Source organism: Leuresthes tenuis, unplaced genomic scaffold, assembly GCF_036924035.1.
Source record: "Leuresthes tenuis unplaced genomic scaffold, fLeuTen1.0.hap1 SCAF_10, whole genome shotgun sequence".
Classification (NCBI taxonomy): Eukaryota; Metazoa; Chordata; class Actinopteri; order Atheriniformes; family Atherinopsidae; genus Leuresthes; species Leuresthes tenuis.
Window position 1 is genome coordinate 18104503 of NW_027325364.1, and position 25917 is coordinate 18130419.

The 25917-nt window shown below is 41.0% G+C and overlaps 4 protein-coding genes across 9 annotated transcripts in view; 3 read left to right on the top strand and 1 right to left on the bottom strand.

Moving 5' to 3' along the window:
- On the bottom strand, positions 1-24047 carry LOC140316676 (carboxypeptidase Q-like). 2 transcript variants are annotated; one of them, XM_072394602.1, is made up of 11 exons: positions 23921-24047; positions 23314-23461; positions 22649-22864; positions 22429-22545; positions 22138-22345; positions 21794-22001; positions 17856-17967; positions 15576-15667; positions 14874-14969; positions 14425-14530; positions 1-763 (listed from the first exon to the last, which is right to left on the bottom strand). In XM_072394602.1, the coding sequence occupies exons 2-11, from the start codon at positions 23459-23461 to the stop codon at positions 573-575; spliced, it is 1494 nt and encodes a 497-aa protein (XP_072250703.1). In that variant the 5' UTR covers positions 23921-24047; the 3' UTR covers positions 1-572. The 2 variants fall into 2 exon arrangements, with proteins under 2 accessions (XP_072250703.1, XP_072250704.1); XM_072394603.1 differs by having other exon boundaries at positions 23898-24047.
- The window catches only part of dscc1 (DNA replication and sister chromatid cohesion 1), a 116761-nt gene that overhangs the window by 5454 nt on the left and 85390 nt on the right, over positions 1-25917 (top strand). The window lies entirely within an intron of this gene.
- On the top strand, positions 3443-9127 carry LOC140316673 (uncharacterized). Of its 4 annotated transcripts, none has more exons than XM_072394596.1 (3): positions 3443-3842; positions 7135-7285; positions 7387-9127. In XM_072394596.1, the coding sequence occupies exons 1-3, from the start codon at positions 3465-3467 to the stop codon at positions 7587-7589; spliced, it is 732 nt and encodes a 243-aa protein (XP_072250697.1). In that variant the 5' UTR covers positions 3443-3464; the 3' UTR covers positions 7590-9127. The 4 variants fall into 4 exon arrangements, with proteins under 4 accessions (XP_072250697.1, XP_072250698.1, XP_072250700.1 ...); XM_072394597.1 differs by lacking the exon at positions 3443-3842 and adding an exon at positions 4741-5178; XM_072394599.1 differs by lacking the exon at positions 3443-3842 and adding an exon at positions 5284-5930.
- Positions 9875-12278, top strand: LOC140316675 (uncharacterized). 2 transcript variants are annotated; one of them, XM_072394600.1, is made up of 5 exons: positions 9875-10335; positions 10906-11085; positions 11227-11468; positions 11605-11725; positions 11839-12278. In XM_072394600.1, exons 1-5 carry the CDS (start codon positions 9972-9974, stop codon positions 12036-12038), a joined length of 1107 nt encoding a protein of 368 aa, XP_072250701.1. In that variant the 5' UTR covers positions 9875-9971; the 3' UTR covers positions 12039-12278. The 2 variants fall into 2 exon arrangements, with proteins under 2 accessions (XP_072250701.1, XP_072250702.1); XM_072394601.1 differs by having other exon boundaries at positions 9876-10335; positions 11239-11468.

Here is a 25917-nt window from a genome sequence, read left to right on the forward strand (position 1 = left end):
TGGTGCTGTGACACTTTTTATGTCAGATACAGTGTGAGGGTGGCATCATGAAAAAAACAGGCAGGAGTAAATCAGGAAACAGTAAAAATAGAACTGACAGGAACTAGTTTTAGCATCATCCATACTGTCTGATGACATTAATGTTGCTCATTTGCTTTGGTTGCCCAGAGACTGACATATTCACACAGAACATGCTCTCTTACAATCTTATGAATTATATTCTACTTTTTTTTTTTAAATCTTCAGTCTCTCACTTTCAGACTAATATTCCATCTTCATCCACTCTGCAGCACAATTTATAAAACAGTACCTGAGAAAATCCTAAATTCTCCTTGTCCAGCTCTTGTCTAAGACAGAACATCAGAACCAAAGATTTGGTTTTTAAACCTGGAGACACACCAAACATAATGCGTTTTTCTTTTTTCTTTGTAGCTTAATGACATAAGCATTAGTCACTTGGGTTGGGTTTTTGTACACACTTGCATTGAGACCCTTCAGGTTTTGACAAAGGAAGTCAATCCATCTGTTTTTATATCTTCTCATTAATCAACAGTTTAGGTGTTGAGAATCAACTAATTAATCCCAATTTGGTCGTCCACGTGCTGCCTTGGCAGCATGTCCTGCAAGTCGGCCACGACGTACGCAACCACGGCCCACAATGCTGAGCAGAGGTCCATGTCTCGGGGGTCCTGAACAGTCATGGTGTCTCCTTCACTGTGGTGGAACCAAAAGTAACGACTGTCTGCCACATGAAGGCTGGCGCCTGAATGAAACATACAGCGAAAGGGTCCCACACAGTTATTAAAGGTGAAACACAAACTGTCACACAAAGCATCACATGGTGAGGAGTCAACTCAGAGATCTAAAATCTCTCATCCTGAAAACAAATATTATCACTGCATCACTGGTTTAAACCATTGTGGAGGACTTATCAAAACTTGTTGGCAAATTCTTGTTCTAAAAAATACCGAAATATGAAAAGTTTTATTGGTTTTCATGAACTCATTACACTTGAATGTATTGACCTTTTTTTTTTCAATCTGTGCATCAGTTTGTCCTTCAGACACTTAAGTGTGCTTTGCTTTTGGTGCCGCATCAGAAAACAATCTGTTTCATTGATGGCAGAAACATTATTCTTATATTCTAAATTTAAAGAGATGATTACCATTAAAGAAGCGTACTCATAAGTCAGATAATAGTGACCGTAATGGGAGAATAGTTTGAGTACAAAAAGGACTTGAGGAATACTGAGGAGGTTAGTGTTAAACCTTTGCAAGGAGGAGCTTATTTTAGTGACCGCAATCCAATCCAGTTAACCACATCAATAAATGAAGAAGTTGAATAGGTGAAGAGTGATCGAATACTGAGAAGTAGGTCGTAGTTTGTTACTTAAGAAAATGCAATGCTCTATGATTAATGACAGATAATTGGTTAGATGAGTTAACACTGGGATTCCAGTCAACAAAACAGTAGAAGATGTTAAAGGGAATATTTCAAAAGCAAATGTAAGTGAGGTCAAACGTCTGAAAACAACCAGGCACGGGATAAAATGTGATTCATTCAGTTCTGGTTCTTTTTTATGAAGAAAGACATGCGTTATGAAGTGAGACATTATGTTCCCCCAACACTTGGATGTTTTAAATACCAGAGATTTGAACATGTAGCAGCTGTGTGTAAAGGAAAACAAAGGCATGCAGGAGAACGTGAGTATGGTAAATGTGCAAAGGGGGCAAAGCTCAAATGTTGTAACTGTGGCACAGTATACCATAGGTGTGAAAGTAGCAACAGAGCAGCAGAAGTGCAGTGAGTAAAAGTGGCTCAGGGAATCAGCTATGCAGAAGCACTGAAGAAAGTTCCAGAGAATGCACAATAGATGAGACAAAATCCCACAAGCATTAGAGATACTGCTAAATGTAAAAGATGTGACAAACTGTATGAAGAGACTTCACAAGTGAATAAGATTGCTTTTATACTCTTTATGGTTAGCTGTTCAGCACGATCAAAAAGGTAGAACTGAAAGGATTTAAATCATTATCAAAGCAGCTGAGAAATATCTAAATGTTCAGGGACTTCACTGGGGAATAGTTCAATTCTAAATGAGGAGACACAACCTTCTCAGACATGGGCTGGATCATCTTAATTATGTTCATTTTACTTTGGTGTAACAGAAGAAAAATACAGAGATTAAGGCAAAGGAAGAGGAGGTGCAGTATTCATACAGAATTAAATCAGTTATAAGGTTATGCATATAGGTAACTATCAGGAATGGATTTATATCTAAGAATGGACAGATAAAGGTACTATAGATATAATGAATTACTATAATCCATGCAGTAAATTAAGTTGTTATATTTTAGGGGACATTGGAGAATCACTACAAGGCAATATAATATGATGTGGATTTCAATCCACATAATACATCATAGGAAAGCAATAAAACAGATGTGAATTGATAAGTAGACGTCCCCTAAGAGATCCGGAATAAGATGAACAAAGACTGTACCTTGACTGAATGGCAGCTGTATTAAGGCCATAAAATCTAGAAAGTATCCAGGTGCCTAAAAAAAAGAAGCTGCAGACACATACTTTGATTCAGTATAAAAGGGCCCAAGCATTAGAAAAGAAAATTCTACTGGGCAGGCCAAGAAATGTAGAAATGAAATCCATTGGAATAACCCTAATTTATTAGAGGAATGAGAGGTGTCAGGAGACCCACTGGATTTGCCTTTCATTGTGAATTTAGAAAAGGGATTATCAGCCAGTATTTCTTCGCCTGCCAGAATCCATGTCCCCTATGCAATTCCACTAAATAAAGACAAAACTTCTGCAAAATTACTGTAGTTATAGGGTATCACCTGAGGTATCTATGGAGAGAGAAAAGATGGTGTAGGTTGTAATACAAACTATAAAGAGAGAGAATACCATTTTTGGCAGGCTGGCAGATGAATCATCAATATATTTACTCAAATATTGAAAAAGCATGCGACATGTAGAACATTTTATTTACTGTAAAACAAAACAAACCAAGTAAACAGCTAAATGTTTCTCTGCTTAACTTTTATTTGAAAATAAAAAGTCACAGCTTCAACATAAGTAGGCTACGAGAGTACAGTTTATATTTTAATCCATGTTTTAATCTCGAATAAACTAATTGAACTGGAGAATATCTTGACAGTGGTGCAAGTCATAAACTTCTTACAACGTGTTATTGGACACCGTTTTTGTGCAGTAGACACACATGCATTAAACATCGTCAAAATATTATGAAACCGATTTTTGAAGCATGTATTAAATAACCAACATAGTGTTATTTTTGTCTGGAAGTAGGGGGAAATAGTTTGTAATAGCTGCACAGAGTGAATGCGCGCTCCCGCGTCAGGGGATACAAATCCTGGCAGGGATAACTACTTTGGCGCGACACCGTGACGTCATCCACACACCTCGCGCGAGCCATCGCGGCAACCATGTGGGAACCTTTATTTACTCCATCCTCTGTGACGGTCGGCTATCTTCACACGGAGTTTGCTACGGCTAGTAACATGGTTCATGCTTGCGTATTTCCAAATTGTCCAAACAAAAGTATTTGGACGAAGTTCAGCTTTCACAGGCTTCCTTTTCGCGACCTAGATTTACTAAAGCTCTGGCTAGTTGCGCTGAAAATGGACCTGAAAACTGAAGTGGGAGCATTGAAGCGTATGGATCATCGGGTTTGCAGTGCTCACTTCGCTCCGGAAGACTTTTGTCCCCCTAAGACACAGAATGAAGGCCAGAAAGGACGGCGTCTGATTCTCAGGAAGAATACCATCCCGATGGTTGCAGAAGGCAAAAGAGACACAGTGAAGGTAATGCATTTCTTTTGAAGCTGTATAATGATATTATTAGGCTATAACGTGTGCACATGGATCACTGTATAATATCTGAAAGTTCAAAACGGTGAAATGTCCGTCGATCCGGTGGGGTGGGTGGGGGGTTTTGCCCGTTCGGTCCTGCAGGCCTTGGCTGGGTCTTTCAGATTACTTTAAGGACACGAAAAAACGTCTCTACCACTGCCCGGTTGATCAAAGAGAGAAATCCTCTACAGTTGTGAGTAATTTCTGGAGACATACAGACGTGTGTCTCTTGGCCTCAAATTCCACTCGGAGCAATAAAGGCATTCCTCCTCTGTTGGCACAGGTCGTCCACAAGAACGCCACCAGTTAGTATCGATTCGCTGACGTGCAGCGGTTTGTTGTTCTCTGGCCAGCTGTTCCTCTCTCTGATTCTGCATCCTCCTTTCCAGGAGCTCTTCAACCGTATGCTCTAGCTCAAGACGGTAAGGACGTCCATCGTTCTCAAAGTAACGGTCGTCAAAATCTGATAAATAGTCTGTCATGTTGCACAAAACTAGCAATAGCAAACCCCGTGTGAAGATAGCCGACTGTCTCAAAGCACAAAGTAAATAAGCTGTGCTGCAGCGGCGCGTGTCGATGACGTCACCGCACTGGACGCGTGTGTACAAAGTCCCCAATAACATCAACAAGGCACCTCTGAACAGTGCAATAGTACGCATTCATTAATTCGTCTTAAAGTGTTGTGAAATAAAGACAGATAACGCCTTAATTAGAGGCTGTATTGTCTATTCCCACTTCACTCTTTTGTTGACACACAAGATGAGGAGAGCAAGATTATAACACATTTAAGAATAGAACACACAGGTCTCGAGCATACATTAAATAGAGGAGGCAGCTGGGAAATGTTTTTAAAAATCTCCTGTTCCACACTCTTGTCCAGTTGGTGGCGGTAATGTGCCTTTAAGTTAGATCGTCAATCACCAATAAACCTAGAAGAAGAAGAAGAAAAAGAAGAGGAAGCCTCCATCTTTTCCTTTTATGTACGGAACCAGCAGGAACCATGAAGAAAGCTTCATATGCGAGATGCTCTGTGCTCAGCTGTACAGATGAGCTGCCAACGTTGCACGGACCCCCAGCCACCGGTCATTTAAGAGCCCAGTGGATAGACTTTATTTTTGAGGGCAATGCTCCAGCAAAAGTTGGCAAAAGACTACTGGTGTGTTCCAGACACTTTTCCTCAGACTGTTTTAGCAATCTTGGCCAGTTCAATGCTGGACTTGCGTCAAGACTTTTTCTAAAAGAGGGATCGGTACCAACTATCCGTGGCCGAAAAGCAGACGAGGAGAATGTAAGTATGTGAGTCATAATTAAGCTTTGACTCTGCCATTAGCATGTTAGCTGAAAGTTTACGCTCTGTAATTTTGACAACCTAAATGTTTTTGCAGTGTGTGTGTGTCGCTGTCAAAATGAGCCCTGAGGAAACTCGGCTTTTCAGGAATCGCCACTAAAATTCCCAGTCCTGTCAGTTTGGTGTGAGCTCAAAAGATTGGTAGTCGGTGCTCTCACATATGGTATGATGTGTTCTGTGGTTGCTCCATCATTTGAGGAAAAACTGGTGACTTCCCTGAAAGCAGGAGTGACCTGATGGAGTAAAAGTTTGCCATTGTTTTCACGGACCCCTCGCCTTCCTCAGTTCACTTTCTAGTTCAGTCCAGTAGGGGGCGGTAATGCGTGTTTCACTAATTACATTATCAGCTACCGAGCAGTCCAAACAAGGAAGAAGTTTAAGTTAGTTTTAGCATGGTTAGCTATTCCTGCCTACTGTCACAGGGCTGGCTGTGAAACATGGGTCGGAAATGTGCTTATCCCGAGTGTAAAAGCACGGAGGGACTGCACGTTTTGCCGTCAAACAGAGAGATGGCCCTGCGCTGGCTGCATGCTATGGGACGGTTCGACATGCCCTCCACCCCTCTGTACGTGTGCAACCTCCACTTTACGACCGAGTGCTTCTCCAACCCTGGAGAGGTTAAAGCTGGATTTATGAAGCTGCTTCTCCTGAACCCCGATGCTGTCCCCATCCCCACAGAGGTGGTGAAACAGGTTTGTCAAGCTTGTAAAAGCCCGCCATACTGCCACTGGTCACGTTATTGCGAGACCATCGGGTTAAATTGCATGAGCTTTAAAAGTTGTATTAATTTTTCTCGCTCATCGGGGGTGTGAATTGTAAAGAAGACATTGGAATGTGACGCAGTCACTCCCAAAGCATGGCGTCTGGAATAAATATAAATGATCTATCTTTTGTAAGTACGTGAACACAGACTGAAGATTAGTTCAATCTGAGTAGCTTTCACATTGCTTGTACCCTTGATTAGATGGACAGTTGTAATTAACGGTGTGATCCACTCTCCGGGGCAGAAGGTGGCGGTAACGGTAAAGTTGGATGTTCACCGCCATAAAACGAGGTAGAGTTTTTTTTTTATAGTGGTATCGCCATGTCGAGGAGACGCTGCATTCTTCACTGCGAGCGCAAATATCCTTTGTATGGACTCCCAAAAGAAGACGAAGAGAAGAGCCAGTGGTTGAAATTCATCTTCAACACTATCCCCCAGCAGTACAGCCCCAACCTCGTATTATGTTCGCTTCATTTTACGGAGGACTGCTTCCTGAACCGGGCACAGTTTTGTGCTGGGTTTTCCAGACGGTTGCTGCTGAAAGACGGAGCAGTACCCACTCTGATGAGCCCGCCGGAAGACTCACCAGCACCGATATACGTAAGATTACGAAGTTGTGGGGTTGTTTTCCAAAGCAACACTATAGCTACAGCTTGGTATTGAGGTGTGGAGCTGCTGGGTGGAACGTCGCCGCGCACCCACAGCTCGGCTGTAGACGCTCACATGTGAATTCTGTTCAAAACAAAGTAAAGTGCCTGGAAGTTTTGCGCAATGCAGCCTCTTCAAAGCGTGGTTTGCTTTGAGCTGAGCACGGGCTGGATTGAAAGCAAAAGAGGAGCGATTTTAAATAAAGTACAGATCAGGTGATTTGATGGACCATCCATCACTGGCATGCTTCGACCAATCAGATCAAAGAACGTTTTACTTTATTTATTTTTATTTAGAGGTTAGTCCAACGATCTGTGCCCAAAAATGCAATCTTCCAGTTTGGAATGTTGTGTCCGTCATCCCAACATTGCTTGCAAGACTGAAATACAAAAGTCATCTGTTGACTATCATAACTCTTCTGGTTTAAGATGTTTGATTTGATGATGGGCGAATAAAGTGCTCCTATTCTCTGTGTCACTGTTTAGGAATGTCGTGTAAACGCCAACTGTCAAGTGTCTCCTATTATAAGACACGTGGCGTCCCAGACTGACCCACCAGACTTTGATTTCCCGAAAACGAGGTCGGTCGGCACGCAGCTGTCCATGAAAACTCTGCAAAATCACTTCCGGAGTACAGGTATGTTGTCCTCTATGAAACTGCTCCGTATACTACTGTGTAATATTGCTAAATCAGCCACAGCCGCGAGGATGACTTTTTGTTTTTAATGTGCGTTGAAGGTACCCAGGTTAAAGTGACCAGCAGAGATCACGGTATGTGCACGGTCACGCTCCCCTTGAACAGTCCCATGCTGTTCCTACAACCAACCCTGGTAAAGAGGCCGTCCAAGAGACCTCGACTCAACCTCGCAGAGGACGAGGAGGAAGGCCCTTCAGAATGCAGCACGTCGACAATGGTTCACAAAGCAGAGGATTCAACATGAATCTGAAGACTACTGTGGTGTAGCGTTTCTGTCTTTTACCTTTTCAGTCATCTTGGATAGGAGCTGGTGAATGACAGACCAAAGCTAATAACGGGGTGTGTCCATATAACACTCTCTTGATTTGGGAAGAGCTTCATCCCAGCATTTCACCCCCCAAAAAAAATCTGAAGTGAAGTTAGACTCCACAGCTCACCACCGCGCTGTGCATACTGCGACTGAAAACTGAGCTCTCGCCAACAAAATTCAATGTCTGACTAATCTGCTCCCACAGGTGAAATGTTGCGATCACCTCGGTCCGCCATCGCAAATGACTACACTTTAGGAAAAGACGGAGCCGGAGCTGCCCCGTTTCTACATCAGAGTTCTCCTCATGGCACTGGTTGCCAGGAAACAAGTGAAGGTGGCAACATCGGTGTGTTTCTCCACAGTTCAGAGATTTTTAAACTCTGTATGTGGAGCAGACTCCACAAAAAATGGCACACTCTGACACAAGATGCTGGGGAAGAGCTCTAAGGAGCTGAAAACAACTGTATAAGTGGTCAAGAAAAGAGTGAACAGTAAGTCTGAGAAACCCGACAACTTGGATTTTGGAGTGAAATAGTTGGTAGGTAAAACTACCTTTTTTAAGTGTCCTTGGCACCAAACCTCCAGCTGCTCGATTGAAATATGTTAATATCAGTAATAGACTGTGACAGAGTATCTTTTAGTAAATAATTCTGATCTGTTCATTACTGTCTCCACAACTGTTTTTCTAAATACTGTGCAGTTTGACTGCTATTAAAACTAGACAGCGGTGGTGAAGATTTTAACGTAAAAGAGAAACGATAGTTTAAATGGGGTTTTAAACTAAGGTAATCGATGGCCCAGTACAGTTTTTCTCCATTCTAGCTAAACGGGCTGTTTTTAACAATAGTCTTGTACTAGAGCTGAGGATTTAAAAGTCTGACACTGTAAGCCTCCCCTCAAAATACAAAAAAGGACATCAAATTCATCCTTTATGCTTATTTTTGCTCAATATTTGGATATCTGTAGGATCATGATTGGTGATTAATCACTATTCACTTTGCAAGTGAACCAATGAAATAACACATTACTGGTGGCTGTACGTTGAATAAATGGTCTGTTCTAACCCTGAAGTGTTAGGAGAGAGGCTTCCTCTGTATTAGAGTGTTGGCAATAATGTAGATCTGCATGAAAACAAATTTTTCTGTTGACTGGTAAAACGTCAGTTGCCTTTTTTTGGACTTGATCCTGTTAAGTTTTACATCGTACCACTGGACTCTTTTACTTTGCTGTCCATTACAGATTGTGTCCCCTCAGAGTCAGCTGTCTGTTGTCGTTCTGCTGTGTGAAACTGCGGCACCACAAGAAACGACACAAAACTACCCTAAGACTGTAGATGGCTGATGCACTGTGTGAGTTGAGCGGCTCTGGAGAACCGCCAAGCTGAGTGAGCATAATAGCTGTACACTACAGACTTCACCAGTAGTCTGCTAAGAAAAAGAATCCTGAATAAATCTGTACCGTTTATAAACTGAGTTCTTGGGTTTGTAGTTCATGTGCATGGATATATGCACCATGTATGTCTGTACATCCTCACAGATGTGAAAGCTGTGTGCACTGTTGCAAATTAATTCTGTTTCCCACAAACCGGCAGGTCTGTGTATGCAGAACTTGTGCGCTACTGCAGACACTAATGGCCATGGATGAGGATTCTTTGACCAATGACTGATCTGCAGTGTTTTTACTATTAATGTAGGCACAGCTTGCTTGGAATGTCAGTTGATGAAAAGCTCCGGATACCACGTACAACTCGGAGTGGAAAATCAAAGTAAGACTTTGAGATGAGCTACTCGCACCATATCATGTGTTAAAGGAGCATCATATGGGTGTAATTATTTTATGGGGTGCCTTTTGCGGGACAAGGCACCATGAGTTAACACTTGAGCCTGAAAATGACAAGGGCACAGTTAACAGGTTAACCATTTCTACTCCTTGAGACAAAATATTCATGTTCGGTTGGCTTAATTACAACCGACTGTATAAATTAGATTTGCAAATGTCTTAAAGCCTTAAGACACACCAGAACCTGGTATGTGGCTCACCTCCTGTTTTCAAATTACAAATAATTTATATGATGTTACAGAGGGAAAAAAATGGAATTAGTGTAAATAAAATCCTCACAAATAAAATACCTCAGTTAGAAATGACACCCAAAATAATGCGGCTGGGAGTCGAATCTCTTGCGTGTATACATTCAATTCGACCCAGTGGCAAAGCGTTCAGCGCGTGCGCCACAGTGCTGGTCTCGGGCTTTGACCCGGAAGTAACAGGAAACCAAGAGCCCAATTTATTTCTCTAACGGACCATTTTAACAAGAACATGGCGAATTCAAGACCCCTTCATTTTTGGAGTGACGAAGAGACCGAGCTCATGCTGTACCAACTGAGAGACTTAAATATTTTGAAGTACATGGACGGTAGGAAAACACGGAATGGCCGTCTGTTTAAACAAGTGGCAGAACAAATGGAAGAGGCTGGATTTAAAAGGACGGCCGAGCAAATCCGAGTTCGTTGGAAGCACCTTAAGCAGGCCTACTACAATGCCAAGAAGAACAACCAAATAAGTGGCAGCAATCCACTCTCTTGCACGTACTCTGAAATATTGGAGGAGCTGCTTGGAGGACAGCCATTATACCGATCCGTAGAGCGAGGCCTGGACATAGGGTTAATTCCCTCCGTCTCAGGTGAGTTGTTTGAAGCTAACTTGATGTGCTGCAAGCTGGTGCATGAACGCCCATGCACGATTTGACAACTGGTGATTAACGTTATCGCGTAGAAGATACATGTGAGGTTAAAAAAATATATAATTACACATGTATTTAACTTTTTAAAGTATAGTATTGTGAAGTGCATGAGTAGTTAAGTGTTTTTTCCCCGCAGTACACAGCTGTAGGACTGTGAGGCGGTGTAAATAGACCGTGTTGAAACATGGGCCATTTTTACACGGGCCGCGCTGCACGAGAGACGTTTTTCGCTTGAGAAAATGTGTCATAGCTAACTGTTGCAAAAGTGATTCGGTCTAAAAAGTCTGTACGGTGAGGTTTGTTTGAATCGCTCTGAAATCTTTGAGTTGTTTCCGGTGGCGAAATTCGCTCATTTGTTCTTGGCTTGGCTCTCCTCTCAAGAAGTCTGCACAAAACCCCTTGTAAAATAAACTAAACTTTGACCGTACAATTTAACAAATGCCTAACACGATAGCGTGTTTGGGATTTTTGAAAGCTCTTTTTTTGTTTGTTTTGTTTTGTTTTCTGTAGACAGTGTGTTGGAAGCGGGTGACCTGGAGGGGGCAGCAGAGGAGGAGTCGCCCGAGACAGTGCTGGAGCTGGATGAAAACTCATCAGAGTCATCAGAGAAGATTCCCACATCACAAATGCAGAGTAGCAGCACTCCTCATTTCCAGAGGACTACCGGCAATCCTACCTTGGATTTACCGAGTGAGTTCTTCAATATTCTGTCAGCATCCAGTGCATGCTAGCTTATGTTTCCAAGACGCGCTTCCTATTCCCAGATTGTAAAGTTAACCACATTGCATTATTTTCCTTTGGTAAGTACATACAACATATATAATTTTCCAGTTCTTTCTGTAGAGCCAAGAGTGGCACCAGCAGAGAAGAGGAGGCGTCGTAAATCTGATGTGGAACTGCTCATCCACAGGATGCAGCAGATGCAGAGGACCTGGATGGAGCAGATCCAGCGAAGCCACGAGAGGGAAGAACGCCTTGTGAGCAGCATTCTGCAAAGCAATGAAATTGTGGTGTCTACACTGATGGAGGGCATCCGCGGCCTGCGTTCCTCTATGCCAGCAAATTTGTCGCAGGTACCAAAATTTGAAACAGACAAGAGGGTCGGCCATAAAGGAAGCGCCACTAATATTACAGCTGCATCGCGCTACCATGTTTTCTGTTCATGAGTTATATTTGTGTTGAGGGATGAATTGTGTTTCCTTCATTCAGAGCAAAGAGGATAACAGCGGCACGTCTCATATTTCACCTGTTCTAAGACATTTGGCCTCTCAGACAGACCCTTTAGAGAAAAGATTAGTAGGCACACCGCAGAATAATGTCACAAGCACAGGTTTGTAGTCATAAGTAGTAATTGTTTTTACACCATTACAAATTTCTGTGCTCGGTTTTATTCCTGCTAAGATTAATCTAGCTTATTTTGTGTTTTTTGGATGTGTTTTGAAGCTACCCAGACAAGAGTGCCTCGCAGTGATTGTGGTGTTTCCACCCTCACCTTCCCTTTGGACAGCCCGCAACTTTTCCTTCACCCAACAGTAGCAAAGCGACCATCAAAGAGACCTCGACTAAGCCTTGAAAACGAAGAGGAAGGCCCCTCAGAGTGCAGCTTATCTAAGGTGGTTCGAGAACCAGAGGATTCGGCGTGACCACTCACTACTTTGTCAAGTTTTTCCATACCTGTAAATCTTTTTACAGTAAGCAGTTGACATATGTAGGATATGGAACAACCAGCAATGCTGAGGACTTGGAATATTATGGTATCAAAGCACCAAAGAGCAAATAGCGTATACAACCTTATTAGTAACCCTGTCAGAATAAACTTGAGACTGATCTTTTACTAGTTTATTTACTGGTCTTATTTCTAAGCAAATTTGCATGAGAAATTTCTGGAGAAATTCCACTTCCTCATGAGTTCCAAGGAAGGAAGGTACAAAGTACCAACCTCACCAGCTCCACTGTTACAAATAAATGTTTGATTATATAGAATATATATTATGTGTCTTCTTTTAGTTCCTTGTCCAAGTGTTAGAAACGCATTCTCTTTGTGGGTACAACCTTAAAATGATGGAATCGCCCCACTTGACTTCATTCAGTACGACACTGCTGGATGTTAAGTACAACATTCTTGAGATTTTTCTCCCCCAATGGAAGTAATGCATAAAAGTAAAGTCTCAACAATAAAGTTGTTATTTCACTTATAAACCGCAGTTCAAAATGAGCTGCAGTGGAATCGGAGTCTTACAGAAGACACCACATTCAACAGAGATGACACTGAAAATAGGTCTGTGTAAAAAGGAACAGAAACATTGTCTGGGGAAATTTGAAAAGTCACACCACACATTACATTTTTATCTGATTTGAATGTGGTTGTTTCTATTTATTCCACATTAGGCAGTTGAATTAATAGGTTATTGATAGGCATTAGCCCATGTGTATAAATATATATATATATATATGTATATATTAGTGTTGTCAGACCATTGCTAAATAAATGTTTAGCAACTAAAAGAGTCACAACTTCAGTGCAAAAGAAATCAGTTTGCATTATCCATTTTGCTCTTTTGATTTTGAGAGTTTGCGTATAAAAATCCCCAAAAATCTCAACTGAGTTCATATCGCTGACCAAATACCACAGAAAGAAGCAAGAGTACAGATCTGTTCACTGAGTAAAGAAATTACAAAACCTAATGGTGTCCGACAAAGGGGTTCACTACACCCTGAAGAGTAGAAGAAACTGGAAGTTATGACGATAGAAAGAGGAATGGAAGAACGTGGGTTACTACAAAAGCAGAGGATAAACATGTCATTGTCAGCAGTAAGATGGATCGGCAAAAAACAGCGCCACAAAGAAGGGAGGAAATCAACACGACAAGGTCAAAACCCATATCCCTGACAACTGTGAAAAGACACTTGAGAAAGGCTAGTCTGAAGGGTTGTATGTCTGCAATAAACACTAAAAGCTATATGAGTGGGCAGCAGCACACAAAAATTGGACCTACGATGAATGGAAACAAGTCCTCTGGAAAGAACAAAAACAAGTTTGAACTATTTGGTTCAAATCGCAGCGTTTATGTCCGCAGACAAACTGGTGAACCTCTTAAAGCACCATGTGTAACGCCCATCGTAAAGCATGGAGGTGGTAATGCCATGGAATGGGGATGTTTTGCAGGTGATAAAGTAGGAGATTTGTTTGAAGTAAAGGGTATTGTGAAGAAAGAACAGTACCACTCCATCCCAAAGCATCATGCAGGTCCATCTGGACTAAGACTTGTGGGTCGAAAGTTTGTTTTGCAACAAGATAATGAGCCTAAGCATTCTCTCAAGCTCTGTCAGGGTTACCTAGACAAAAAAAACAGAAGAACAAGGTGTTCTTTGAAAGATGGGCTGGCCCCTTCAGTCTCCAGATCTCTCTCTGTGTGAGCTTGTCTGGGAATAATTGGGTCGATCAAGTGCGTCCCACGGATCGGCACTTTTTCACTAGATGAACTTATGAAAGCTTGGAATGCAATTCCTGGCACATACCTTAAAAAGCTTTTGTGGGAGCCTCGTATATGCCATGCTGTTGTTATAGCCACAGGAGGTTACTTTGAACAAAGCAAAGTCTGAGCAAGAAAACCCTAATACCTGATAATTAAAGTAAACTGTTTTCTGATAAGGGACTCTTCATATAATAATCATGAATAATAATTACTCCTTTTGTTGCAAAGTATACAGTGATTTTTCATCATAGATATCAAGATGGATGTCTGGAGATTCGATTGGAAAACTAGTTCACTGAAAACTAAACATCTTTTAAGAAATTCTGCTTAAAGTGAATTGCTGCTTCCGTTTCTCTAAACTGTAGGAAGGCTGTGATACTTTCCATGAATCACTTTCAGGAGATGAAGTCACTGAAAGCATAACAACTAAAATTAACCAAAGCTTTCTAAACTAACACAGCGTAGGGACTTTTTCCAAAGATGTTAAACCGTGACGTCCTATTAATATAAACACTTGCCCCAAGTTGTACAGAGATATATTAATTGAACTGACCTGGTACTCCTGCCTGCATCCACGGTGAAATGTCTGTGCCCTCACCATTGGCCTCCAGTTTGGTCGTGTTAATGGGAGCCAGAAGTTTAACCACCTCTTCCATCACCTGTTGATATGAACACAACAACATGCTTTTCAACTCAATACACTGAGGCTGGAGCTTTTCAAGCATGGTTCAGTATTATTTAATGGGCATAATTGCCACTCTGAGATCATGTCATCCATTACTTGAATGATATGATCATTGTACAGCAGACCCTAGAAGCTGAAATGGTGTGAAAATGTCCTGGTGTCACATCTACATAAAATATACCTCAGTCAAGCTTTGGTTTTCTCTGCCTTCATTTTGCAAAGAAGGTGAAATATTGTCTCATCTTAGAGAATCTGTATCATTTAGGCCTGTGTAATTGTGGGTGTTTTTTTAGTCACAGTTTGACCTTTGAACTAACCTTTCGAGCCGCGTCACTGCCAGTAAACTGGAGAGCCACTGGGGTGAATGTCCCCAGGTCGGACTCCATAACAAGGTCAAAGTTGGAAATGTTCACCTGAGTTGAGAAAGTGCAGAAGGGACAGAGCAAATTTAAGAAATGAATACAAAGAGAAAGCTGAAAGACCAAAAAACATGGGCATACCTTGAAATTGACTTTGAATTCAAATCTACACTCGCTGCATTCGTACTGAAACGACATTATACCTTTTAACACCTACTTTCGAAGAGTTTGTGCACTCCAACAGCCACCAGGAGTTGCTAGAGCAGCTGCCACAGCTAGCTGAAGCAATTCAAATTCTATTCATACAACAAAAGTATGAACTGTACATGTCATGGTAGACTGGTGAAAAATGTACTTTTTCATGCACAAGATAGCACCTCTGTTTTTTTAGTATATAGTTTATTATAGGTCAGAGCCTGGTAGGCAGCCAAAGCTCTGTAGACTGTGAACTGTTGCATAGATCCTTTACACTGAGAAAAATCTGGTAGTTAGCCAAGGCCTCTCCAGTTTGCTGGAAGCACATTTCCACACTCCTACACAGCTTTCACAATGCTCTGACCCTTCCTGTTTCTTATTAGGGGGGGGGGGGGGGGGGGGGTATTTGCTTTATGACTCTCACGTGGTGTTTTCTTGTGGCACAGCAACAGACTGTAACAGTACCTTGTGGAGATTGAAGTACTGCTGTGCTCCGACTCCACCCTGCTCCTCAGCTGTCCACAGCACTGCTCGCAAAGTTCTCCTTGGACGCAAACCTACAAGCAGGTGAAGACACGAATGAACACAGAAACAATTCCCGCATAATGTATAAATATTACTAAAGATAACAGCTGCAATTAGTACTACTGGAGTTTTTCTGTAAAATTTGTCACGATTAAAAAAAACTTGATTGTAAAAGTTCTCGTCAATGAAATGAGTCTTTTCGAGCTGTCAGTTTATTCTGCTGCATTCTGTCGTCCCCAAGAACGTCGAACTCTTGATTTGAGTCAGGTGCCCTGATATGTCAGGTATTGTTCTTCTAAAAACACCTGTTTAATTTCATTGTTTACAGTTTGAGGAACTGATTGTCATTTTCTCATTATTTGTGAGAACTGATACTCTCTGCTCTCACCTTATGGTACACACTCAACAGGTTGTTGGAGTTTACTGGATTATGATTATGGAAAAAAAAAAGTTTTCTTTCTTCCATCCTGGATGATATATACTTACAGTATATATACTATATATATCCATTTTTTTAAATTCAACATTTAGACATCTACTTCCTGAAAATTTCCCAATACTTATAATGCTTCTTGTACGCTTGCAAACCTCTGACCTCTGCTCCTGTTTCCTGTAACAATTCAAATACAAGCATGTTGGGATACTTTAGGATTTTTGACTGGCTGTAGGTATGAGTGTGAATGCTGGTCCGTCTGTGTCACAAACCAACATAGAGCCATGTTGGAAGGGGGTTAAGGTTAACCATTAATTCAAGCAGTGCAGGTTATACCTAAAGAGGCGTCAGCCAGTTTGGTTCTGAATGTTGTACGTTTTAGGTTTGCTGTTTGTTGTCAATCAGCGTTAGGTCACATTGAGAAAAAAAAGGCAAAGTAATCATCCAAATTCGAAAAAAGCAGCCCGATCTGAATGGTCGCAGCATGAGTATTACTTAGTTAGTCCCTAACGTCCTTCTTTCCCACAACATGGGAAAGTTGGAACTCTTCTGAGAAAGACTCTAAGGGAGAACAGCAACACGATGGCCCCAATTTTGAAACAACTGCACTCACTAAAACTATCTGAACATACTATTTAGCTTTACAGTTGAATATTTGCACTGTGATTGAGTCACATTTTAAATCAAATTATCACAACAGAACAAACCTCAGAAGCTTTTTTGGCAAAGTCTCTGTGGATCACTGGGACATAATCATGTTCATGTTTCCAAGGAGATAGAGCCCTGTTTGACATAACTGTTTCAGGGATGCAGCTTTAATAACTTTCATTACTAAAAATCCTCTGAGCTCAAGGTTACATATCAAAATTGGACTTTTTTTTTCAACCAACAATTCAAAACATACTCAATTAATAATGATCGTTAACAAGAAATATCCAATTCTAACAATAAAGAAAAAAAGGGGTCGTTATATTTAAAAAAAAAAAACAACTAACTGCCAATTAATCCATTAGCTCTCTGTTATACTATTTTTAAAAAAATCAGGTCAGTCAAAGGCAAATAACAGAAATATTTGAGATTAAAGAAACTTTGATATTTCTCCAGGGTGAATCTTAATATTCATTCTGTTCGATGTTATCAGATTACCGCTGTTAACATGTCAGACAGATGCACTGCAACATCCACTGTTCAGTACTGTGATCACTTAAAAGTCTTAGATATATAAGACACTGATTAGTGATTAATAATTTCCCTCTTTTAGATTGGCCAAACTGACAAAACTGCTCTATCAACATGTCACATCGGACCTTATGTAAATGTGACACTCAGCATCACATGATAATGTGAATAACATTGCAATGGTGACTAATATGAAGTTACAGTGAGGCCATTAAGCAATTATTCTATTACAAACACAAGATTTTAGTTGAAGTTGAAGCATTTTCCCTCTTTAAGCCACAGACATTCTACTCCAGAGGTGAATCCAGCCTTGAAGACACCACTGATTGTAAAACCAGACCAAAACCAGCCACAGCAGTCTGTGAGGGGTCATTCCTCATCAACCTGGAGTTGGTGGCTGAGCAGAGATTTAGAGTGGCATCAGCTTCTCTACACAGATGGTTATGTAATCAAACATGAGGGAACTATGGCAAACAGGCTGAAGCTAAAACAGCAGGAAAATGTTTTAACTTGCAGCTGTCTGCCACTTTTCCGATTTCTGCAGTAAATACATGTGTAAGTTCATCTTGTATTTCACCACGCTCTGTAGATGACTGTCTCTGTATTACCTAAGTCTTTGATGAGTGACAGGGCTTCCCACGAAATCATGGCTCCACCTCCATCATCCATAGCACCCTGGCCCACATCCCAGCTGTCCAAATGGCCACTCAGTAAGACAACCTAGTGGATTGTTCAGATAAAGAGAAACTGTGTAAACACAGAGAAAAGCAACTGAGGGAGCTGGTGGGACATAATCAGGGAAATTCAGCCATTTTAGATAACACTATTTGAACTGTATCCTGTCTATACTTCATGAAAGTACACATAATGAAAACAACACCCGTGACATTTTATTCAGTACACCTAATGAGAAAGGCTTTTGTCATCAATCAAGCAAGGAAAGAAAGGCTCCTGAAAACATGATAATAAAAAGGAGAAGCACACAGTTCTGAGTGTTATGGCCTCTTCCAGGAATTTAAGAGGGAGGGATTCCTGTCAGTGGGACGAGTCTGACCTCATGCTCCTGGTTAAAAAGAAAAAAAATTCTGACCTGAGCAAACTCTGGACAACAAACCAATGGTCCAACATTCCTTTAAAATGCAAGTAAGTAAAAGAATGTGAAAAGATATTTTTAGGGATTCAGTGACATGGCCTCAAGGCAGAAAACGCCACTTTGGTCGAGACTGAATTATATACAGATGTTGATCATCTGTACATGATGAACAGAAATACATTTTTGAAGCCTAATTTTTTTTCCTCTAAAGCTGGTACTAAGTGGGAGATGCAGTTGGTCTCAAATACTTGCGATATGGCATAGTTACCCTGTGTTTTTTTTTGTACTAACTGGCATTCTGAGTAAGAGTGAACATGTGATAACCCTATTCTATCTGCTTAAAGCAGATAACACCCATCCTGACAACTTTATCTACATATTTCTGTAGGGGTTCTCGTCTAGAAAGAGGTACCAGCATATAAGTATAAAGAAATATGTGAATGAAGTAGGTCTACAGAATGTGGGAATGTAAGATGTTCTATGCACAGATGTATTCTAGTACAGACTCACAAACACTCTGCTGCTGTCTGCAAGTTCTGTGAATCACTTGGATTGCACACAGTACCAGAACTATCTCCATCTGTTTCCTCATCTTTATACATGGTTGTGTCCTGAGACTTTAACATCCAGTTCAATGAAATGATCTCATAAACGCGCATATAAAATAATAATTCAGGTCACCATCCCAGTTGTATCATTATTGTAATTCTTAGACAAGTTTTACCCTCAGAACATAACTTTTCCCCTTGTTTGAGTTTTAGTTGTTACATTCAGCTCCTCGGTTTAATCATTTACTTTGTAACTGAAGACCAGATAAGCTGCAAGCTTACATTAGGAGCCGGGAAAATTTTTCAACAAAAGAAAAGAAAAAAAGAAAACACTTATGATTTTGCAATTTACAGCGAAATTTGGGTTTTAGCATAATCATAAAGTATGTGCATAAAAACCTTTGGAATTTGGACATTTCTAGTGCCCACATGCTCATTGAAATGTTATTAGTCTTATTTTGGGTATCTACAATAATTTGACATAATTTAATGTTAAAAAAACACATTATTTTTCTCCTACTGTACCTTTTGTCCCCTTGTTTTTTAAATGACTCACTTTCGGCACCTTTTCATTGTTTATTTGAGGAGTGTGAAACTAGCCAGTAGTCAAGCATTCGGCAAATATGTTTCACGGTGATGACAAAATGCGAGCGGAAAAAAAAAAACTCCCTGACATCAAATGATTCAGACAGTTCAGGGTAGTGTCTTCTGTGGGAGAGAATACCTCCCTTTAGTATAGACGGCGGTTAACTTTGAAGACCTTTTACATGCATAAAAACGGCTGAAGCAGAGTGAAAAATGCAAAAAAAGTACATGTTCCCTTTGAAATTTCAATTTTAAAGAGAGATGGGAAGAGAGGAGGTTGAGTGGGTGGAAAATATCCTAACAGGTCAGCAATCTTAGAACACTCTGAAGGGCAAGAGATGACTCACCAGACCTCAAATGTACACTTCTGCTCTAAGCAAAGCCATGCATACTGCTGCTCCTGCAAGCTTTAGCGCAAAGTCTCAGGGCCAGAGATGATGTCAGCCACATCATGTGTTTCATTTCCCTTTCCTACAATGACAGAATAAGCTCTGAGATCAGAGTATATATTTGGTCAGTGCTGCCTGCCAAAGAGCCAAAGTCAGAAATCTTGTGTTTGGTCGCCTTGGATTGAGCAGGTGGGACGTGATGTTTTGACAATGCCTAACAAGAAGCTCCATCCCAGTTTTCTGTCACAGATTTTATCTGAAATAAAACAACACTGGCACCATCCTGTGCAACTAAAACTTACATCGCCCCACTGTGCTATTGTAGGAGATTTTCAATCCAAATGGGGATCTCTGTGGAAATGGGAATTGTTGATCAGACAGAAGCAATCATCAAAAGCGTCAAACTTCCCTCGCGCTGGTCTTTACAGGAAAAAAGTCATGACTGTGCAGGAAAACGGCACTCTGCTTCGTTTTCCGACCACTTTCACTGTGTGCACCTCTGTGTGCACACATGAAGCATCATGCAACTCAGAGCTGCCTAAGCAGCACTTTGGTCAGTGGGTTTTTATTTCAGGGGCATCCTGCTAACTTTGCTGTGAAGAAATCACATGCATTAAGAGATGTCTGCAGCAGCACTTTATCTGTTTATCAGGTTCAACCTGCTAGACATGTTTTGATCGTTATCCACATCCACACAAAGAAACAGTGTGCAATAAACCGTATGGCATAGCTGCGTCACGTAATGTGTTCGTTTAGCACACCGATGAGTTTCAGACTTTCAGTATAAGCATAAACTATGCTTATACTTAAGTATAAATGAGTATAAGCTGTCTGTATAAATGTGTTCACCCTGTGACATACCAACAACCATACACTGCAAAAGAAAAGAAGGCTACAGAGCCAAAGAAGAAATTCCCTGAAAACTTAATGCCATCACTAGGCACTGCTTACCATAATAATTTAGTCTTATGTGCATTCCCATTAAAAAGGCATTAACTTATCTCATGAAATACAAAACACATTTTACCTACAAGTTATTATGGCTTCACTTGATAGAAAAACTCCTTCTCAGTCTGCTTTTGGTCAATTTGGTCAACAAATCCCATAATCAGTTGTATTCTCATCGAAGCTTCTCACTTCTGGCTTGAAAAAGAGACCAACATGGCAAAGGCAAAAAAACAACAACCCGATGCTTCAATACAGCAGTGCAATGACAAATGGTTTCACTTCTTATTTACATCACGGAAAATAACTTCACAAGGCGTCGGGATGTCTTTCAGACAATACATCATGGGATCAGATCCTGTCTTTACTTCCAGCTAAGTAAGATTCTGCATCCCATCTGACTCCAACATTTCATACACATAAGCTAAATGACTGCAGGTGGTGCTTTGGCACAAGTTTAAAAAATTAGAGTAGTTTGATTGAGTTCAACAAGCCTATTATTTTTGTTGAGTCGCCATTTTTTTTCCCCTCAATTCTTTATACAGAAATAAATCTTTATTAAAATGGTCAAAGTTTGGGAATCTTTGGAAATGGGAGTGCAAGTCAAAAGAAAAACAATCTACTCCGCGGTAAACGCAGCTGTTTTCGACTGACACTGTGGACATGTGCATAATAAAGGCAGACTAAACATCTGTTGGAATATCTGCAATCAGTAAAACCAGGAGACTCTTTGTTGTTGAAGAAAAGACAGAGCAGCTAACTCAGAGCAGTTACTAACTCAGAGGAGAACAAGTCAAAGAGTCTTTCAGCCAAAAGAAGTACATTGTAACATTTGCTTTCTGTCTAATTTACTCAGAACATCCAGTCAAACAGACTAACTCTGACACCAACCTAGAAACTGATCTGAAAAGAGCGTGTGGCATGATGGTACATAGAGATAAACAAGTGAGACATGCAGGTATATGTGATGAGTGAGCCAGTGCTACCTGATCAGGGTACTGCCAGCCTCTAATCTCAGCCACTGTGTTAAAAGAGTCAGCATCTGGCAGAGTCTTAGCTCCCATTGTGAGTCTAACCACAATCTTCTGTCCCCTCTGAGCCGTACGCCACATTAGCTCAGCATCCTCCACAGTAATACAGGCTGTAGGGATGCGCTTCACTCCATCTTCGTAGTCCTGCCAACCTGTGTGGGGGCTACACAAAGAAAGGCAAAGACGTGATGTACTACTGTTGACTGAACGAAAAAAAAAGTTGAGAATGAAGTGCCAGTCTCACAGGAATGTACACAGTACCACATAGTGAGAAAGTGTGGAGACAAACAGGCAGATACCTGTTAATAGAGAATGGAGTGACAGATCGAATGAGTGTGGCCACCGCTCCTACTTTGGCTGCCTCTGAGGCACCAAAAGCACGGTAAGCCACCGTCTCTCCATAGCTGACAAATGGCTGGTTAAAAACCACGATCCTCCCTGCAGCCTCGCTAGCTCTACGTTTCAGTTCCTCAAAAGACTGAACCACCAATACCTCAGCCTTGATACCTGAAGGGATAAGGGCGATGCGGTGAGCAGTAAAAGGGCAGTGGATGACGGGTTTAACTGGCTTCACAAAGTATAGTCTTTACCCTCAGGAGGTGTTCCCACACTGCTGCCCAGCCCCAGTATAGCAAAGCTCTTGGCCCTAGGCAAAATCATCTCTGCACTTTCCTTTCCTCTGACCCAGTGTGGGATTTTGACTGGCTCTGAAGAGGAAGCCACACAAGGACACAAAAAAAACAAAGTTATAACACCAAGAGTTTGTGAGACTTCAATGTATCACTCGAGGTAAACCTCAAACACACTCACCCAGGTGTACATCCAGCCCATCCTGTCTCATGGCATTGTACATGTATTCAATAGCCATATCCAGGCTGTGGGAGCCACTGACACGGCTCCCTATGGTGTCGGTAAAGTCAGCCAGTCGTTTGTACGAGCGCTTCTGGGCAGCACCATTCACAGCCAGCTCAATGATCTGTTTAGCAACATCAGTATAGCCCGCTACTTCTGCTGCTACGTCTGAGGCTGGGGTTAGAAAGAAAGTGTTAATCCCAAGTTGTTTTTCCCCCAGGAATCTTTTGAAAAATGTACAAGAGGAACATAAACACAAGTTAATGGATCTCTTCAGGAGATAAGTAAAGAAATAAATATGTACATGGACAAATAGATAGCTGCACATTCAAAAAGTGCAAAACTAGATGGTAAACTGCCCAAACACCTCTACGTAAAACCTTACACGTTACTTTACACAGCATAGGTCAGTGACAACTGAGCTGTGCTTAATAACAGAGCCATTTTACACCAAGCAGTGATAAATAAAGATGCACTCCAATATTATTTTATACAGTGTATTCCAAAACAATGACTGCCCTTCCTTTTCCATTAGATGAGATAAGAGCTCTGTAACTAAAAATAGTGCAACCCTGATTTGCATACAAGACTTTTTTCCCCCCACTGCATATCGGATGCATTACCTCTCCGCATAGTTTTATTGGATGCAGACCCAGAAACAGATGTAGAGCTCATGAATCGAGCGAAGTGGGGATGGCTGTCGCACACACTTGACAGCATGAGACATATGAAGAGGGTACTGAGGAAGGTCGTTCTCTCCTCCAAAGACATCTGCAAAACAAACAAAACAAGTATTAGTGTGATTGCAGAATAGTTCCTAGAACTGACCCCACACTTCTGTAAAATGAGCATTAAAACAATGTTTCTAGCGCAATATTACTCAGTAATTATTGCACATACAAAACAATAGCCAGACTGTACTACTCTTATTGCCACCACACAGTTTTGCTTTCAGTTAAGGCATTCAGAGTATTTGAATCTGAATGTGTATCTACTCCAAAACACAAACGTTATTAACGTTATGAGGAAGAATCCCCCTGTAGAGATTTATTTGTACATCTTTTCAGAAACCAAACACTGACAGGGTGACATCTGTGGTGTATTTTCCAAACATATCTATATATGCAGAGGAACTGAGGATGGAGAGAAACGTTACAGTGGTTAAAAGTCTTGACAGTAAAAATGAAAGGAACGTTTGCACTTAAACCTCCACAGCAGATGAACCCAGACCCTTCACGTCAACTTGGTGTGTTGGTTATCCGCTGCAAGGCATCCCAAAAAGTAAAGGTTTTAAGTAACTACGCCGCAAAAATACCGTAATTTGTAAACTATGTTTTCCGTATTCTCGATGACAATCAAAGACTTCCGGTGTGACTGTTTTCACAATAAAAGCACAGTTTCTACCAAGAGTAAATTGTTTTATGACATTTTTGTGTATATATATTTTTTCTCCTATGAAATATTGCACAATAAAGAACATATGTACGTTTCTCGTCAACAAATACATCGACAGAACATCTGCAAATGCATCCATTGAAAAAAAAAATCTAAGAAAATTACTGATAAATAACATTAAGAAGATTCTTTATGATCAAACTGTACTGATGAGTTTGTTTTAATTAGAAAATAAATGTGGTTTATTCGGTGATTCAGAGTGTGTATTTCACTACTGTACTCACTTGAGGAATGTTGCATTTGTGCTTTCACTCACCGGCTGTTTTAAGTAAAAGAAATGGTTTGTTTAAATCTTACATTCGACTCCATCCCTGAGGAAAATAATGCACTTCGGACCTTCACTTCAAACTATACTACCCAAAAGTAAATGCAAATGCGGATTTAAACAAACGGTGGATTGATGAATTAGTTTGATGAAGAATGTTGGCAAAAGTTTTGCCAATCATGTGGAACACTTGTGGTAGCATTGTTTCATTTTTTGCGAAGTGAAAATAGCCATCAGTCTTTTGACGGATTACCGCATGGGCAAAGTGGGCGTGTGCCCAGGGCCCCAGAGCCAATAGAGGCCCTTGGCCTTCAGAGTTGTTGTTTTGTTTTGTTTTTTGGAACAATTTAAAAAAAATATTGGAACGAATATGGCTTTGAAATGTAGTATGATAATAAAATCATTTGAATGTTTTAGAAATTATAAGATTAATTGGTAATGTGTGATGACACAATTGACCCTTCGCTAAGCCCCTCCCACAAACAGCTTCTGTCCAATCCTACGTTAGCAACCGTAACTATGCACAAGAGGCCGGTCAAGCTTAAGCAGAAAGCAATATGCCACAACGGTGTGCGTACGGGACTTGGAAGTCCGACAGTCGATATCCAAGAAGTTTGGAGGGTGGTGTTAAATTCTTTCCCTTCCAAGCCCAAGACGCAACAAGAAAGATGCCCGGTGTGTATAAAGCAGTGTGTAAGACCACATGAACAGCTGAATCCCTCCAAAATCAATAAGTGCTAGCCAACTTTAGCTAACCGTAGCTTTGTGTGATAACGTCAACAAAGACGTCTCTGTTAAACCTTGAGCCACTGTGTGATATTTAAGCAAAATGAATATTAACAGATAGCAACAATCTACGGGTCTCCGCTTGCGCTCACGCCTGGCTTTGTGCAAGACATTGCTGGGCTTTGACGTGCCTTAATAAGGTCAAATGTGTATAACAGCCCCACATATGTGAGCAATATCCTGGCGCACTGTAAACAAATGCAAGATAGTTTATTTTAGCAAGAAATTGGCAAACAGAACGACAGTGAAAGCTAACAAAACATTTAATTTATATTTAAAGAATACATATCGAGTTACCCTGCTGGCTGTTTTTTTTTATTCGAAGTGTCAACACATGTGGTGCCTGGCACTTACAGTGAAAGAGAGAGCGGTGTACTTTTCCCTCTATTTTGAGTTCCTCTTCGTTTGAATCTTTCAAACGCATATTGGAAACCTTTTTGTCTGCTTCTCTGTAACACCTCTGAAGAATTTTGCCAGAAAATTTCAGATAATGCCTGAGGAATATGACTATTAACGGTACAGGTGTTGTGCCGAAAAGAGACTGCTTGCCGAAAAACGACTGCCCCGACGGGAACGCGCGTCAGCTCAGAGGAAATGAGCGTAGATTTACTAGTAGATATAATATACAGGACAGCTGGCAGGCGCAACAGAGAGATTTTATTTTTTACTATGAAATAGAAATGTCCTGTAGCCCAAGTAAAGAGGCTACGGAAAACGAACG